The 19,740-nt window shown below is 38.1% G+C and overlaps 1 protein-coding gene across 3 annotated transcripts in view; it reads left to right on the top strand.

The window, feature by feature from the left end:
- The first annotated feature begins 1,504 nt into the window (after positions 1-1,504).
- LOC132915889 (lachesin-like) overlaps positions 1,505-19,740 on the top strand; it is a 55,870-nt gene continuing 37,634 nt past the window's right edge. Inside the window, exons 1-2 of one of the 3 annotated variants that reach the window (XM_060975654.1) lie at positions 1,505-1,685; positions 7,790-7,975. In XM_060975654.1, the coding sequence (XP_060831637.1) occupies positions 7,799-7,975 (177 nt within the window). In that variant the 5' untranslated portion in view covers positions 1,505-1,685; positions 7,790-7,798. Of the gene's footprint in view, positions 1,686-7,789; positions 7,976-9,825; positions 9,925-10,249; positions 10,386-19,740 lie in introns of those variants that run through there. The other 2 variants (XM_060975656.1, XM_060975657.1) reach the window with 2 other exon arrangements.

Here is a 19,740-nt window from a genome sequence, read left to right as displayed (position 1 = left end):
ATTGGTTCGTAAATAGATTCCTTAGCTCTTTATGTTCTTTGTTAGGAGATGTAAAGTGTTAGAATTTAAAATGGAGGTAAAATATTTAATCTGAAAAAGCCTCCAAAAAGACACAAGTCCATTTTTTTTTGTTGTTTCGAGAAAATTAAAGATTAACATCTCAGTCAATTCAAAAATATAAATTAATTATGTCAAGCCTGGCAATGTTTCTGCCAATTTATCAATATGTAATTTGATTATATAAATTTCTTTTAGGCGAATATAACTAAAATAATATATATTTGCGGGCTGCAAATGGACTTGCACCATTTTCATAACTAGTTAATTGGAAAAACCATTTCAATGATGAAAAATGAAATATCACTTGAAATATATTTTGTATTAAACCAATTTCGTTTATAAATAAAAACAAGAAATAAAATGGTAGTATTTTTCATTTTGAACGTTAATTATATTTATATATTGTTAAACTTAACATAATGTATCGATATTAGTTATTTATGCTCTTTATGTGGCAGTGTTTTGAAATATTCATGATGCACAGGAAGTATAGAAGATGGTAACTGCTCCATATCCTTATATTTCTCGTTTCATTCCGTGTAAAATTTTTTTATTTTGTCTACATTATTTTATAATATCATAATAGTTCTGTGCTGTGTACAAGAAATTCTTTTTTCGTAATGCCACTTTTATAATACCAAAATCTGTATCGTTTGGAAGATGCGAATGCCCGGAGAGTAAAAATTTATGATCAATTACATGGATGTTATTTTCCAAAGACTAGACAACATTACCATGAGCGTAATAACATGATTTTGAGTCGTTACATTTTGTAAATGTCTCAAATAGCAAAAAGCTATTTCCTGCGATCCCCTGCAAGCAGTGGTTTCGTCCCACACATACATATTATTATGAAATCCCTCGTTTAAATAATTATTACAATACATATTTCGCTTATAATAAGCGATCGAAGAAGATCATTTTGGATAGGTTAAGACTTTTTGTAAATCAAAAGAAAAGGCAAAGTATTTATCGGGATTTTGTGATGCCACAATTTTATCTTCTTTTAATGCTTTGTTTGCTAATTTAACATTTTTCAAGTGATTAACACGTATATCTATGGAAATTACACTTACACCACTTTCACAATCAATCGCTATGCAATTTCTTTTGGCCCCTTTTACATTGAACAAAGCATTGGCATTTTTTTAGATATTAAATATTAACTAGTTATAAATAAATGCTTTACACTAAATTAATTACAAATTACGCGATATTTCATTTTTTTGCCAAAATGGACTTGCACCACTTTCAAAATATGCAGTCCATATTGTAATCTACGAACGGATTGGAAGTATCTCGCTCGTAGAACATCAAAATTATGTCCGCTACTACCAGGGATAAGAAAAGGTGACTAATTATTATTACAAGTAGGGTTATACGTATCCTGTATATTATAATATAAAGTTGCAAACGATTCTGATGCTAAAATAAAAGCTATTAATAACTTAACTTAATTTGGCTACATGTATAAAGTTATTATTTAAAGCTAATAAATTTCTTTTTCAGGTCAGATAACTCCAGAGCCATTGCCAGAATTTTTAGCTCCTTTGGAGAATCACACAGTGATCCAGGGCCGTGACGTCTTCTTTACTTGCGTCGTCAATAATTTACATTCGTACAAGGTATGTTCGATCATTTCTTGATGTTTTGTTTGCTAAATACTAAAATTAAATAATTCAACATATATATATAGGACATTTAAGAATCTTACTTATCAATTTTTCATGTTAAGTCAAAACTTAATTCATAAGTTTAATATAATATGACCCTGAAGCGATCCTAGACTTAGAAATTTAGACTTGCTCAAGGGAAACGTCGACGCAAGAAATTATATTCTTTGTGTTGAGTCGAGAATTTTCGAAGGTTCGCGACTTTAAGCAGACTGTAATATGAGTCGATTTCGGGAGTACGAGTTGGCTAATTATTTGCCAAGTGTTTTGCTCCAAAGTTTAAATAACTTGACACACTTAAATGACTTAATAACTTGAAAGCTTAAATAACATAAGAATGAGGTGCGCGAAATCCAATTTCTGCTAGGTGGTTGAGCCCTGAGCAAGAAGAATCAGTTAACTTCTTAATACAGTTTTCTTTCGACTGCCGAAGCGTGCACACGTGTGTCTAGTGCCCAGTGAAGTTCACAATACGTGACGATCCTCCGTCGAAAGCGAGTTGAAACAGAAAGAAACCTAGTGTTTTCTAAACTTACTCGTGGAAAATCCAACACTTCAAACCTCTAATTCAAATCATAGCCTCTCGACTAGTTATCTCAATTTGAATTAACTAGCTCTAAGATGGCCCAAGTAACCAGATCAGGCCCTCACGAACAAAACTACAACCGCATCGTTCTACCTTCTCCGCGGAAAAAGGATAATATATCCCACCTTTCAAACCACACCAAACTGAAGAAAATCCTACCTACTCTATCTTAAAATCATATCTAACCAATAGGTTGTTCATGATTAAATACTTACACGCTATAACCGCAACATTCCCAATAGAAGCTGGCATGCCCCAAGGCAGTGTCCTCGGACCTCTGCTGTACACCATTTACACTGCCGACTTACCAACCTTAACAGAGATAACCACAGCGACATTTGCTGATGACACAGCTTTATTAGCATCCCTCTCAGACCCGATAATTGCCTCCTCAACTCTCCAACGAGGTCTCCACTCTATGGAAGAATGATTCCACAAATGGCGCTTCAAAATAAATGAAAATAAATCCAGTCATATAACTTTCACACTGCGAAAACAATCCTGCCCACAAGTGACCATAAATAATATTCCAATTCCAAAGAAAGATTCAGTCAGATATCTGAGCATGATTCTAGACAGAAGAATGACATGGAAACGGCACATCGTAGATAAATCCAAAGAACTGAAAACAAAACTAAAAAAATTCTACTGGCTCATTGGCAGACGCTCCAACTTAAACATGCAGAGTAAAATAATGCTATATAAAACCATATAAAAATCTGTTTGGACCTATAGTATCCAACTATAGGGAACAGCGAGCAACTCCAACATGGAAATTCTCCAACAATTCCAATCGAAAACTCTAAGATCCTTAATAGATGCACCTTGGTACGTTACCAACGAAACGATACGTTGCGACCTTAAGATACCCACAATCAAAGAAGAAAGATTCAAGTTCAGAAACAGATATAATATAAGAGTTAAGAACCATCAAAACCCAATAGTTGTCCGATTACTCGACACGACGGATCAGATCCGCAGATTAAAAAGGCAATACCCCTTAGATCGAAGCATTAGATTCAACTAGAATCAAACATACTGTAAACTTTTATAATCCAAGTTACAGTACCACGCCAAAATAGTTTACTTAAAATTCTGTATGAGAATTGATTGTAAATAATCTATTAAAGAAAAAAAAAATTCTTAATACATGTCACTCGAGTTAGAAAAAGGATGCTACCCTCGCTCGCATAGAAACTGCAACTAAGCGCATCTATGATGCGTCAATTGCCATTGAAGCGAAGAAACTGAATTCTCGGTTAATGCTACATAGTTCTTTTGGGTACGAGCAAAATTAAACGAAACTAAATGATAAAAGTGCATGTAAAAGTATAAAACTAAAAAATAGCAGAGAAGTTATTTCCGCGTCATAAACTTGAAACTGTCTATTCCTAACACCTTAACACCTAACACAAAAGCATTGATGTGTCAAGTGTCAATCATTCCTAACGAAAGAAATATGCAAGGCTACTGTGATGGGTTTCTCGTGGCGAACATTGTTCGTTTAGCTTTTGCCATAAAAGGAAATCGAATATGGTAGGATCAACGAACACGAGTTTGCACATTTATCGCATAGTAATTGTGTTACAGCGCGGAAGTGCTATGGAGCAGCCATCGTGTCGATATCACGTTCAAAAGATCCGACGATGTATTTCGCAAAAATGTAACGTAGAAAATAAAATTCTACACATTCATATTTCTGTTGATAAAACCCGCGTTTCCAAACCCGAATTCATTAAAAAGGTTATGCAGTAGTATTCTGGATGGATGAATTCGTTTTGATGATGAGCTTTGACGTAACGGAATTAAAAATACGCAATATCCTATACAAAAATATTTTAGAAAAATCTTTCCCCACTGCTGTACATGTTGTTAATAAAGTGGAACAACTTTGGAGAATCGGTCAAATAATGAACAAATACGAAAGTTGATATGCAAAAATATCGGCTAGGACATATCTTTCAAGTTATAAACGACTTAATTTACGTTAAAAATCCCTTGCGCTGTCGTGCAGATTCTGAGCAAATGACATCGATTGCGTATCACAGTGTCACTTGACTAACAAAACCTCTCGACGAAAAATTTTTCAACCTTACGTATTCGTATCGTTTTACATGCGTCATTGATTATGTCCAAGTGCATGTGTAACGCAGTATGTAGAGAAATGCGTATTGGTATGATATTAGGTTGTCCCAAAAATTTCTTTCGTTTTATAAGGAAATAACACGCGGCCAACATTTTTTGTTTTATATTATTTCATAAATTATGATCCATTTCGTTCTTGTTAAAGCAATAATATAATGTTTTATTAAATACAAAATTTATGTGTAACAGAATAACTTGAAGTATTAACCGCTCTATTCTCTTATACATCTCAAACAGGAACGAATTTGTTTCATTGCACATTTATCGCGTCTCATGGCGGTTTCCTTTTGTCTTTTTCATTTTCACTCCTCGCGTGCACAATACATATACACACACCTATTTTCTAACAGTTCCAATAGGACAAATGCTTATAAAACGAAAGAAACTTTTCGGACAACCTAGTGAAATATCTTTCCGTTCTACAAAGATCCATCCATGCAATTTGTTGTTTCATTGAAATTTGCATCGTAGATTTCCTATGTTCCATGATATTCAGCGCTATATGACGACTATTCAAACCCGTAGGTAAATCATTGCATTACGATTGATCTCCCTACTCGCAAATATCCGCAGGGATTAGCTGCATAGCTCAGTGGCACTGTGAAATGCTGACAAACATTTGTTTCTCATTGACAATCGATATTAATAATCATTCGAGCCATCGTGGTGATCCGGGGTGCATTTGTTTTGCTATCTCGCTGGATGATAAATCGCAAATTATGAATGTTAAATATAATAAATCTATATAAGTATAACAATTTGAACATTTTCAACTGAAACCCGTCTAGCCATTCAAGTAGATGCAAATCAAAGTGCAAGGAACAAAAAATCAAGGCACAACCAAAGGTGAAAGATGTGTGATAGATACTCAGTACATGGGCACTCGGTCAAAAGATACTGCTACAGTAACTTGAGAGTTATCGATGGAAACAGAAAAGAACAATTAACCTGTAATTAAAGACGAAATAGTTCGAGGACCCGAAGTTAACAAACAGGTACGAGTCCTGCAAAATTCAAGTTTAGAAGAGGAGAACAAAACAGATATTCCAATACCTAAACTGACATATGTTAAAGCCCCTATCGTCAGTACGATTAATAGAAACTTAAAATTAACTAGTAGGACTCCGAAGATGTTTACGAACGCAATTGCATGGAAAGCAAGCTAGAATACAGCATAAAATCCAACTGCTTACCGATTAGTAGTCAAAAAGTAAATACACCCAAGACTTAGAAGAGAAAAAATATTGCACTGCGATATTTCTAGACATTCAACAGGCATTCGACAAAGTATGGCATGAAGGACTGTTGTTGAAACTAAAGAAAACCCTACCACACACCTACTACTCCATCCTAAAATCCTACCTAACCAATAGACAATTGGTAAAACACTTAGACGCTATAACCTCAACATTTCCAATAGAAGCTGGCATACCCCAAGGCAGCGTATAAATTGTTGTAACGGGAATTTACGACTTCTGTTGACGTGCTTTCTCGCGAACGCGTCTCTCCGCGAAAGGTCGAATAAACAGAAATCCTGCAAACAAATTTTGTCAAATATCTCGGTCTTCGCCTGGACAATAAGATAGATTGAAAGAAAGATATCCAATAGAAAGTCAAACAAATAAAAACTATCACAAAATCTATAAACTGGTCTATAGCAGGAACTTTCAAATTCAATACAAGCTACAAATCTATAAAACTGCCATCAAATCCAACTGAACATACGAAATTAAAATCTGGCGAACGGTAGCCAAACCTAACGTAAAGAAAATAAAAAGTGCGCAATCTATTGTTCTAAGGACGACATTAAATGCATGGTCAAACTTAAGAAACGACCGTATCCGAAAAATACTAAAAATTTCAACCGTGGGGGAAGAAACGATAAAACACTCCAAAGCAAACCATTACGGAATAAAAATCCACACGAGCAAACTTGCTAAAAACTGTTGCTCAAGATTCTCTAAAAAGTTCAAAAGGAAACACCTTTCAGCTAACTTACTTACACCTAGATATTTCATACAGCCACAACGCGTTATCTAAACTACCTCTTTTAAATAATTAATTAATAATTCATTCATTTTCATTATTTCTTTTAAAACGTGTAATTGTATGTAATAATTAGGTACATGTAGTGAACGAACATATAAGAAGAAATTGACAATAAATAAAATTTGAGAATAATGCATTCAACTTACAAGTCCTTAAATAGAAGCAAATATTCCGATTAATAGGATTGCACCTATCATTACGTTCGATTTTTCTAAATCTAAACATTGAATATCGATGTCATACCCTATATTTATTAAAACTATTGATAAGCAAGGTGAGTTTAGGATAAAGAAGAAAAAAATATACTAAGCTTCAAATAGGCTGTAAAGTTAATACGTTTCATTTAGAAAATTTCGTTACGAATAACCATTATCGATGACAAAAATTTAAGTTTGGTTACCTGTAACCAATATAAATGACCGAAATCTTTTCTTGGTTAGCGATGGCAAAGATTTGTTCTCGTTACATCCGACTTTTATCAACTGTTACTAACATTCATGGTAATTACTACATATTCATCGACAACATAAAAACATTTAATTATAAAACATATATGTTATTAGGCAAACGAACAGTATGAAAATACATGAAACAAAGAATAGAATAAAAGAAGTTGTGGTACAATATTAATATAAGTGTTATTAAAGATATTGTACCATAATATCTTTATTTTATTCTCTGTTTTAGGCATTCTCATACCACCTTTTTTTCATAATTAAGCTTTCCGTATATTGTCAATAAATACTAGTCGTTAGTAATGTTAATAACAATTGACGATATTCGAACAAGGAGAAAAAATTTTTGTCGCCGATATCGGTTAGCGGGAGTCAAAAGAATTTTTCCCATCGATAATCGTTATCGGTAACCAAAATAAAATTCCGGTCATTTATATTGGTTACTAGTAACCAAAATTAAATTTCCATCATCGATAATGGTTATCGGTAACAAAAAATTCCAAACATTCATATTTGTTACTGATAATCAAAATTAAATTTTTGTCACTGATAATGGTTGCCGGTAGCCAAACAAATTTCAATTATCGCCTAATGGTTTTTCTTAATGCGAACAATTAAAAACTAATATCTTTAAATCATTCCATTTCCTGAGAAATTTCTTTGAAATTTATTGATAGCTGTCAAATCCTTCGTACATGTACTTCGTGTATGTATAAGTGCACCAAAAACTAAATGTAAGCGCCACTATTACATGTAGTGCATTATATAATGTAAAATGTAGTTTTACTTTTTCACGACAACAATTTAAATATTTTCCACAGGTAGCTTGGATGAAATCCGATTCTCGAGCAATCTTGGCGATACATACGCATTTAATAGCGCATAATCCACGGCTGTCAGTTACACATAATGGGCACAATACGTGGAAGTTACATGTGTCAAATGTTCAAAAAAATGATTCCGGTGCTTATATGTGCCAAATAAACACCGAACCTATGCAAAGTCAGGTGAGTCAAAATTTATGCACTTGAAATAATTCCAGTCCATGCGATGTATTTTAATCCTTATTATATTTGATAGTTTAGATGATATAAATATAATAAACTGTTTAGAGTATATTTGTAATTTATGCAGTCGATATTTGGCAGTAGAGTACAAGGTAGTAATACGAATGCAATACAAAATAATAATATAATTTTGACATCTTTTACATTACAATCTAGTTATGTACTACAGTTTAATTATACCACAACATACAAATAGAAGTGAATATATTTTAAGAGCGTTTACTTTCCCCGATACAATTTCAGGTATATTTATTATATTTAAGTTCTCTACAATATCTTTAACTCAAAGCCATATTAAAATCTTTTTTGGACCTATGGGATCCAACTATGGGGAACTATGGGGAAATTCTCCAACGATTCCAATTAAAACTCTAAGATCCTTAATAGATGCACCTTGGTATGTTACCAACGAAACGACACATCGCGACCTTAAGATACGCACAGTCAAAGAAAAAATAGCCAAGTTCAGAAACAGATATAATATGAGTTAAGAACCACCAAAACCCATTAGTTACCCGATTACTCGACACGACGGATCAGATCCGCAGACTAAAAAGGCAATACCCCCTAGACCGAAGCATTAGATTCAACTAGAATCAAACATACTGTAAACTTTTACAATCCAAGTTACAGTACCACGCCAAAATAATTTACTAAAAATTCTGTATGAGAATTGATTGTAAATAATCTACTAAATAAAAAAGAAAAAGAAAAAAGTAAGTCAAAGGAAGAGGATGAAGTTTTCTTGTATAAGGCTTTGTTTCTGCTGGAGTTAACTTGCAGTGAAATACGTTCAGTGTCGACAACTATTTCAATCTTTAGCTTTAAATTAAAAAAATTTACGCGCAAAAATAAGCTGTTTTTCCGTTTGACGTCTTATCTTGTCTGACGGAATGGAATTATTCTGGAAAAGTTTGTATACGTACAGGGTATATAAGAAATACACTTATTTGACCGGACCACCACGATTCTACGACACTGGATGAAACAGTTCTATAAACGTCTACTCATCACGAGGACCAACTTGCCAACTTTTCAAAATAAGCTACGAGTCGCAATTAAACCGTTTTCTGGAGAAATGACGTTGAAATTCCATTGGGTCTTACATCGAGATTATTCGCAACAAGTTTACATTTCGCAGTCAGGTGGAAAGTAAGTAACGTGACATTAATGAGAAAACAACAAGTTTTCGTTAGCAGGTGGGATAGCCCACGATAAACAGAATGGAGTAATCAGCGTGATTTCACATTATTACAGAATTATCTACTGCGTGAAAAAAGGCTTTCAAACAAAGATTAGACGACGTCGAAGAGGACGCGATCTGATACCATTAGCTGTCTTTTAGAATAAATAGAAAATAAAATTTGTAAATAACAATTAATCTCGTTATTTTAAATAATATATTTAAACTTGTTGAAATTGCAAATAATTTATTTCTGTCTTTTAACATCTAAACAATTATTTAAATGAAAATTTATTTAATAGTACCCAGTATTACTCGCAACACATTTTTGGAACAACAAACAATTCGAGATAGTCGCTAATAGAGATAGATGGCAAAATAATTGGATTTATTGATTAAAATGAAGATTAAACCGATTAAAAAAGGTAAATTGATTAAAATGTACACAAATCCTACATATACAGGAATAATATCTTGTACATCACTGTGTCCAAATATACTTTCCCAGTAAAGTTCCATTTGATTCTCGTGCTAAGTATGATAGACACATTGTCTCAGCGATAACTGATAATATTGGATCGTGTTAGACCGCTCGATCGCAGTGAGCCGCCAAACTTCCGCGATACCTCAGGGAAATCTCCCGTTCTCAAAGTGGACATGACGGCTGTGTAATTACGTAGAGGATCTTTTCGTGCAATTATCGGACGTTTGTACTGACCGTTTAATTTTTTGTTCCAAAATTCTTATTTTTCATATTGGATGAATAATTCGAATATCTCACTGTAAAGTTCCTGTGTTATTATCGATTAGTGTTTCATAATTATATTAAACAACGAGTGTTGAGTAACAAAGTATTGTTCGGTTAAGGATTTCTTTCGTTATTCGTAATTACTACCGTACATAGCAATTTCGAGAAACTAACGAAGACGAAGAGTCGAATTCAAGTACGATAAGAAGTCACGTAAAATTTATCTTTTCTCCAATTGATTGCGTCTCCTAATTTAATGGTATTTTATAAAAACGCACCTCTTACCTTGAAAATGGTAAATCCATTTTCCTTTGTTTCGAAATATTGAAACGTTACGTTCGATTCGTATGACCTTGAGTGATTTTAAGTGACCGCGATATTTGAATGCATCTTCAAAAGGGCAACAATGGGGCAAATAGGTATTCAAAACTACACGGTTACGCTTAAAAAAAATGAAGCCTATTAAAGTGTTCTTTGAAACTCGTAAACGCGTCCATCCGAGAAAAACTTTTTCCATCGCGTAATAGCCTCCTCGAAACCAAACAACTTTTGTTTCAAACATTTCTCTGCATATCAAAAAATTGAAAGAATTATTCAGGTTATAAAATTCCATATAGTTTTGATTGTTAGGCAAATTGATATTGTGATCTAACACGATGCTATTGTGGTCTAATACGAGTCAACCTGATCGAGGGGCGAGAGGGAGGGGCTGTCAATAGTATTCGCCTCTATTGTACCTCTATTCGCTATTTTGAACATAAAGAAAAAGATAACAGTACGGAGTGGATGAGAAAAGCATTATGAATTTTGATCCAACTTTCTTTAATCTCTTTAATCGAGACACGAAAACTACGGAAAAAGTAATTTAAAAAGCGACCAGATCTCAATGACCTACGAAAAAGATAAAATTCATCCGGACAAAAAGAAGGAAGGAAACTATTTAATGTTTCATGAGAGAAAAAGAGTCGAGGAAAGGCATGGTTATTGATCTTGTGAGACAGGAACGTCATAAATGTTAATATGTGTAATCTCGCAGAAGTTGTTAAGAATTTTTATCTTAGTTTGGTACGAAAAATATTGAATAATTTGAATTTCGAATCATATACAAAATAAGATGCAGGGCAGAGTCGTACAGTACCTTGTTCTAGAGTTGGTAAAGATGAAAATTTACAAAGTGACTTTGTAGCACAAATGGATCTTAATAAAAGTAGGAAAATTCACTTTATGAAATTCAATAATACGAATTGATAATTTGCACGAATAGTAATTGTCGAAAAATTGTCGTCCAGTACCGATCAATTATTGAACTATTGGATCTTTTGCTCTAAATGGTTAATAATGTTTAAAAAAAGTCCTCTAGATGTCAGAATACATATTCTTATTCAAATTTGATTTTTACGTATATCGTATGGAAAATACTTAATATTTTCTTGATTTGCACATTCGACGTGTGCCCAGTCTTCACATTCGTCGTTTTTGAAACATCGAAAGCCTCAACGGCCTGTCTTTGGGTCGTTTTATTTTCGAGGAGTAGCTTCAAAGCCCCGTTCGTGTTCTCCTTTGACCATTTCCCTCTTTTCTGTTTGGACTTGTTTTGGATTTTTCTAAGGGAAAAGAAGAAGAAAAATTAAACGAACGCCTTCTAATTTAGTTTCAGTTGCCAAAATATTGAACTTACAGGTTAAAGAAATTCAATCTATGTCTAAATCGTCGATATTGGACGACAAATACGTTGAAACGTTTTAGATTATAATGGAAAATTGTAAAACTGGGGTAAATAACTGGTAATGACTAGATAATAATAGATTAGATTTAGTATACGTTAAAAAAATGTACTTACCTGAAAAACAACATATCAACTCTAGAAAATAATTTTTAACTTTCGCAATATCAATCTATATGTTTGACATATCAGATCAATATGGCTCCGAGATATGTTACAGGAAATTGTTCACTTTTATTTGTTTGTTCCAATAAAAGCGCTAATATCTGGTGAAAAATCCGATGCATTTACAGATTAACAAAAATGTTGAGCGGGCTGTTATTTTGCTCGTACCGTATTTCTTACATGTAATGCCTGTTACACGTTTTATCTTTAAAATAACAAACTCGTTATCTACTCGAGATTTATTCCCAGCGTACAAGTATTTTTCAATAGAGCGATGCAACGTTTTACTCTATCTCGGATCATCACAAGTTTGACTCAAAAGACGAAAGCGCTAAAATCTTGAGGATTCGATTTCACCTGCTCAAAGTGACTTTTGCAGGTAAAAGAAATTGTCCCTCGGATACTTTTAATACTTTTTAACAAATTTCATCAAAAATAGAATTTTATTTGCTAATAAAAGACAACTACTTTTTTGTACTTGTTTTGCTACTTCCACAAAACGACTTTCACGACTTTCACTAAAATTACAAATATTGTACAGTACATTTACTACAAGACTAATTGAAATAATTTGTAATCCAACATATAAGAATACTACTTGTAAAGTATCTTTACTAGTAACAGTTTAAGATAGAGTGATATTCCTAAAAAATCATATATTTTATACATATATGTATGTAGTTTATAAAATAACAAGTGTCTTCTGATACGTAAAAATCTCGAGAAGATTTAATTAAAAATTTTGATTATTTGTTTGAAAATAATGTATTATTTGCACTGAAATTTGTTACGTCTCGAATGCACTGTACTTTTTTACGTGATACATTCCTGTACAATTTTTTTAGGAAGCTATAAAATTGGGTATATTGGTTCCACCAGTATTTTAATTCAAATTAATAATTTATTGGAGAACATTTATTAATAAACAATTAAACTACATGTTGTGAAGAAATATCCCCTTTAAGAACATTTATTAATAGCTCTAGAGTTGATAATATTAGCGATATGAGTTAGATCTGTATGTACGTGTAACTGATAGTACTCGCGTACACATGTGTGTGTAAAACGTTTCGAGTTAATAAAGAGAACGTGTTACACGTGGAGTATAAAATATAAATTGTAAGGAGTTAGAAATCACGTTATTATATATTAAAATTATACTTAACACGCAGATATTATCGTAAATATAATGTTGCGTTAATTAAATCCAACAATATTGAGAAAAGCACAAACTCGATAATACCTAGAAATAATCTAGAGAAACACTGTTAGGTCAATTTCAAATTGCGTTTTTTTACTCGATATCAAACTTAACTCTTATTTGTCTTTTGCATAAACTCTTTTCCAGGTATGAAACTTTAGAGTTGATATGCTGCAGAATAAGATTTTCCAAATTGAACCGAAACGATTTAAACAGAAAAATGTAATACTTTCGATACTCGTAACAATTATTTATGCATTCCGCGCATAATCCTACCTAGTTGTTACGTCGACCGACTCTCTACCTGAGCCGGACCTCACAGCGCGGACGGATGGCAGCCAGATGCCCGCACATCCTTATCGCATACTCTTGAAAACACTCGCAGCCTGACTATAAATCTCAGAAAACTCTGGCGAAAGTCTTTCATCGCAAACAAGGACTTTTCCACGAAAGCGTTTTCTAAGGTTTCTGGTTAACGTCTTGAAAACACGTGAACGCTAAGTGTTCACACGTGCGATGCCTCCTACTCCCAACTTTCCATCGAGGGTGGCTAATACCCTTCCTAGTCTATCGATAGTCTTACTAACCAATAGAAACAATTTCTATTACCCTCACTTCTCCAACCAAAAACTGTCATCAACAAATCAGATGATTCCGTGCGTTAGACACACCCTTCCTTAGCTCACCTCCGACACAGCATCGTCACGATCAAGTCAGTTCGTCTTCGTCCTCAAATCAGTCACTACGTCTACACCGTAAGGTCGCAATCTAACATTCGAACCGATCAATCGCAGTCGAAAACTCTCTGTACGGTCGCGTCCAAATTAATCACATTGTATAATATCTAACTCGAACACTCTAGTGGTAACCTCCGACACCATCTAAACCGATCTCTTATATACATTGTAAGTGATTCTGATATAAATATATATATTTATTCTACAATAGTAGAATAAGTTGCATTCATTGAATCATCCCGGTTATCCTAAACGAAACGCGGGGAGCGACCATTTCGCGGCGTCGATTAACCGAATCGTAGCGAGAATTTACGACTCTCGCTGACGCGTTTCCTCGCGACCGCGTCTCTCCGCGAACGGTTGCAACATTTGGTCCTTCGAGCCGGATCACGTGTCAGTGAAAAGGTGGACTTATCAGTGAACATACAGTGCCACGTGAATCCATCATAATTGGCGGAAGCGTTACCACTCCAGCGAGGCCAGGCGCATCACCTTCGAAGAGGTACAACCCGTTGGTCGAAGAACGCAACCACTCAACCTCCCGCCGCAGCGGGACAATCAGCAACATCGCAAGTACAACCATTTCAACTTCTCTACCATTGTGTCACCTTCGGGAAGGATCACCTTCCTCGCGAAGCGCACATCAACCACAGTCCGCTGCATAGTAACAAGCGATATCTTGCCGTCGGAACAACGTCGGTCTCATACCGCAACTCCAAGGTAAGCCCAATCAAAGTATCGAAATCAGCAATGGCGCCCAATCTAGAAGAGCGCACAAAACAGTTGATATTAAAACGAGAGGCGTTCAGAAAAGAATTAGAGGTAGCTCGCGCAATACTCGACAGTTATGAGGAAGGGGGCCCTATCCACACCATCCAACGTACTTTGAAAGAGTTAGAGATAGAATTCGCATCATTCAAAAAGAATCAGTGTGACCTAGACGATAGAGAAGAAGGCCCGACACAGCAAGATCGCGTGAATTTACAACGGACATTCTATACTATCTTCGGGGACGCGTCGGCCATCATTGACACCGCAACGAAACAATCAGAGCCGACGATCCGAGTTCCGACTTCGAACATTTCCTCGCCGGAACCCATCGAGTTGCCAAAAATTCAGTTACCCACGTTTTCGGGTGCTTACGAGGACTGGCCAGGTTTCGCGAATCAATTTCGTAACACGGTTCACGACAACCCACGAATCGACGACTGCAAACGTTTGACATATCTTCGATCCTGCTTAACAGGCGCCGCGGCGCTAACCATACCATCTTTGAATAACGTAGCAACCAATTATTCCGCCGCGTGGGCAATACTAGAGAAAAGGTATAACAGGCCAGAGAAGATCGTGCAGAGACACCTGCAAGAGATATTCAACACAGGCCTCGCATCGCGCACAGCACACCTAGACCTGCAATCCTACGCGACCAAACTAGAATGGCATTACAAGGCATTAGAGTCGCTCGGACATTTGACGGCAGACTCCGTGCTATTATATCTATGCACCTTTAGATTAGACCGGGATACCGATCTCATCTGGAAGGATAAAACACAACACACACCGTTCCCCACATTCACGGAATTCCTCAATTTCTTGAACGATCGGAGTCTACTCAGCGAACCCTCAAGGACGACGCGCCAGCCACGCGGGCAGGCGTTTGTCACATCACGATCGTCATCAATTTGTCCAATGTGTAGCGGACCGCACAAGATCTGGACTTGTAGAACCTTCAGAACGAAAACCATCGAAGAGCGCATCAGGGCCGCCGAAGAAATATCGGCATGCACCAACTGTCTGACGACAGGACATACACTCCCACAGTGTTCCGCCGGGTCCTGTCGCATTTGCGGACAACGTCATCACACCCTTCTTCATAGATCCGATGCTCAGACTACGGATCGAACCAATTCCAGCAACGAAGAGCCCGCAACGACACCCCCAGGCAAAGGCAGAAGTCCTTCGAAACACCCAACTAGTACATCACCGAATCAATCGTACCCTAGTCCAGTATCCGATATCCAACAACAAATCACACAATGACAACCACAGACCGACGCGACTCGGAAAACCGAATCACTGCTCATAGACTTTGTCACCACATTACCCAACGACCTGTTAATATCTGCACGCATCAACATTTTAAACGATAAAGCTCAACCAGTTCGCTGCCGAGCATTGTTAGATACCGGTGCTAGTATGAATTTTATTACCGAACGCCTTGCAAACTCTTTAGGACTTCCGCAACAGAAGTGTTCCATCTCAATCAAAGCCCTCGATGTTTTATCCACGACGTCAAATCGTTTTATTACAGCCACGATCACATCCACTAACGGAACCTACCAACGCACCTTAACATTTCTCATCATACCAACAATTTCGACATCCATTCCGGATCAACCAATAGACCGATCAACAATCCCAATACCCAAGAATATCCATCTTGCCGATCCAACATTCCATTTACCATCCCCAATCGATATTTTGCTGAGCGCAGGGCCCACCATTGCATCACTATGTGTCGGCCAAATCAACCTTAATCCGCCAACAGGCCCCGACCTCCGTTTACAAAAAACACACTTCGGGTGGGTCATCGGGGGGAGCCCGGTCTTCCCGTCAACGGCCAGGGCATTTCACACCTTCACAGCAGATCTTGAAACGGATCTTACTCGCTTTTGGGAACTCGACGAGGGACCACAAACAAAACACGTGTCAGAAGCGGATCGACAATGCGAGGAACACTTTCAAGCGCACGTCCAACGCACCAGCGAAGGGCGATACATCGTCGCACTCCCGTTTAACGACAAACTTTCCTCACTCGGATCAACTAAAACAATGGCGATGAAACGACTCGCCTCTCTTCAGCGCCAATTCCAACGCGATCAGAAATTCGAAGCAGCATATCGGGCGGTAATTCAGGAATACTTGGAATTAGGGCACATGACGACAATCGCATCACATCATCAATCAGCCGATGAACACTATCTGCCACATCACGGCGTAATCAAGGACTCGAGCACATCTACAAAGCTCCGCGTCGTGTTCGACGGATCCGCACCGAGCACCACCGGAGTTTCTTTGAACGACACCCTTCACACAGGACCGAAGTTACAAGAGGACTTATTCGATATTCTCTTGAGATTCCGCTCTCATCAGTATGTTCTCACGGGTGATATCGAGAAGATGTATCGACAATTTCTCGTACGCCCGGAAGATCGTAAGTATCAGAAAATTTTGTGGCGCAATTCGAACGGCGAAATCGAAACTTATCAACTCAACACCATCACGTTCGGCCTGTCGGCCGCACCCTACCTAGCTATCCGATGTCTCAAACAATTGGCAAACGATGAAGGACATCGATTTCCGCGAGCTTCGTCAGTCTTGCAGCGGGATTTCTACGTCGACGACGCCCTTACCGGGGCTGACACGATGAGCGAGGCGTTGTCAATCAGAACAGAACTCACCGAACTTCTCCAACTGGCCGGCCTGAAAATCAGAAAATGGGCATCCAACAACCGCGAACTACTCAACGGACTATCGGACCACGACATAAACCAAAACCTACAATTGGGTGAGTCCCAACCATTAAAGACACTTGGAGTTTATTGGAGGTCCTCCGATGATTCAATCCTTTACTCAGTCGCCGCCATGGCCAATATTCCTCACGTTACCAAACGATCGATCAGCTCCGTAATCGCTAGGATTTACGATCCTTTAGGACTACTCGCGCCAGTAATTGTTCGAGCAAAAATATTACTACAGAGAGTCTGGGCACTGAAGGTCGATTGGGATGAATCACTTCCCGCAGATTTCCATTCCGAATGGAGCCGCTATTATTCCCAATTAGCGCTCCTGAACAATATCTCGTTCCAACGCAAGGCAATAATCGGATCCGCAAAAGAAATCGAAATGCATGGTTTCTGCGATGCAAGCGAGAAAGCATACGGAGCTTGCGTTTATCTACGAACCGTTAATCCTGACGGCCACGTGCAGGTCCAGCTTTTAGCCGCAAAATCAAGGGTAGCCCCGCTCAAGTCCCAAACCATTCCTCGGCTTGAATTGTGCGGAGCCCTTCTTCTTACGTCCCTGATGTCTACCATACAACAGGCTCTATCGCGCAATGTGTCTCGAGCCGTCTACTGGACCGACTCCACCATCGTCCTCCATTGGATAAGCACGTCTCCTCACACACTGAAAACGTTTGTGGCCAACCGAATCTCCGAAATCCAGACTAGAACTAGTTCGCACGATTGGTGCCATGTTCCGACCAACGACAATCCCGCGGATCTAATCTCGCGAGGACAAACGCCTGAAGAATTTCTACGCCCGACTATTTGGCAACACGGTCCTGAATGGCTCCAACTATCTGAAGAACACTGGCCGACATGTACACTGCCACCACTAACGGAGTTACCGGAACAAAAACGAGCAACCTGTATGTCCGCAACCCCCGCCGATCATGGATTTCTAGAAAGGTATTCATCTTGGCCTAAGTTGATCCGGATCATCGCTCGCTGTCTCCGTTGGAAACATAAAAACAATCCGACTACACCCATCACGGCAACTGAATTAAATACAGCCCACAACAAGATCATCAAACTATTGCAAGGCATCTATTTTTCCGCAGAAATACGTGCGCTCCAGAAGGATCGAGACGCAACAATAAAGGGAAAGCTCACGCGACTCAACCCGTTCATAGATAAGGAAGGCATATTACGCGTAGGCGGCCGACTTAGTCATTCACTGATACCTTTTCCTCAAAAACATCCGATAATTTTGCCTAAGTCATATGTTACAGCACGCATCATCGATCATGCACACAACGTCCACATGCACGCAGGAACACAAGCTACGCTGTACGCCGTACGACGAAGATACTGGCCCATCGACGGTCGAAGTCAAGTTTGGCATACGATCAAGAGCTGCGTCCGTTGCTGCCGCGCTCATCCACCGCCGGTGGATTACATTATGGGTGATCTACCTGAGGCGAGAGTGACCGAGTCACGCCCATTCACGAACGTCGGCGTCGACTACTGCGGACCATTCCACATCAAGGAAAGGAGAGATCGCAACCGCCGCCAGGTCAAGGCATATGTTGCCATCTTTGTATGCTTAGCGGTTAAGGCGGTGCATATCGAACTCGTCGGCGATCTCACTAGCGAGGCCTTCATCGCCACACTCCGAAGATTCATCGCTCGACGCGGGTTTTGCTCTACCATCCATTCGGACAACGGCACAAACTTTGTTGGGGCGAACAACGAATTACGTGAGCTTCACGAACTCCTACGATCGAACGATCATAATTCCAAGGTGGCCTCATTTCTGTCAGATAAGCACATTGAATGGCATTTTATTCCCCCTCATACCCCGCACTTCGGCGGACTCTGGGAAGCAGCGGTAAAGTCATTTAAACGTCATCTCAAACGCGTAATCGGCAACGAGTTACTCACCTTCGAACAATTCAACACCCTCATTATCGAGATCGAGGCAATCCTCAACTCACGACCGTTAACTCCGATATCCTCCGATCCGAACGATCTCCTAGTCCTCACTCCCGGCCATTTCCTCATCGGCGATTCACTAATGAGTTTACGGGAGCGAGATTTCAGAGACGTCCCTTCCAATCGGCTCTCCAGATGGCAACATCTTCAGCAGATCAGGCAACATTTTTGGAATCGCTGGCATAAGGAATATTTAAACGAATTGAGTAACCGCAGCAAATGGAACAAAGGTGGGCACAACATCCAGGAAGGCGCAATCGTCATCCTCAGAGAGGACAATGTGCCCTCTATGCAGTGGCCTCTGGGACGAGTTATCAAGGTCCATCCAGGCGACGATGGTGTCATCCGAACGGCTACGATTCAAACGGCGAAAAACATCGTGGATCGAGGCATCAAAAGACTTGTCCCACTGCCAATCCATCCTGACTTCAAGGAATCCGGACAATCAGC

Source organism: Bombus pascuorum, unplaced genomic scaffold (assembly GCF_905332965.1).
Source record: "Bombus pascuorum unplaced genomic scaffold, iyBomPasc1.1, whole genome shotgun sequence".
NCBI classification, from domain to species: Eukaryota; Metazoa; Arthropoda; class Insecta; order Hymenoptera; family Apidae; genus Bombus; species Bombus pascuorum.
Note: the sequence above shows the minus strand (reverse complement) of the source record. Positions and strands in the feature narration are given on the sequence as shown.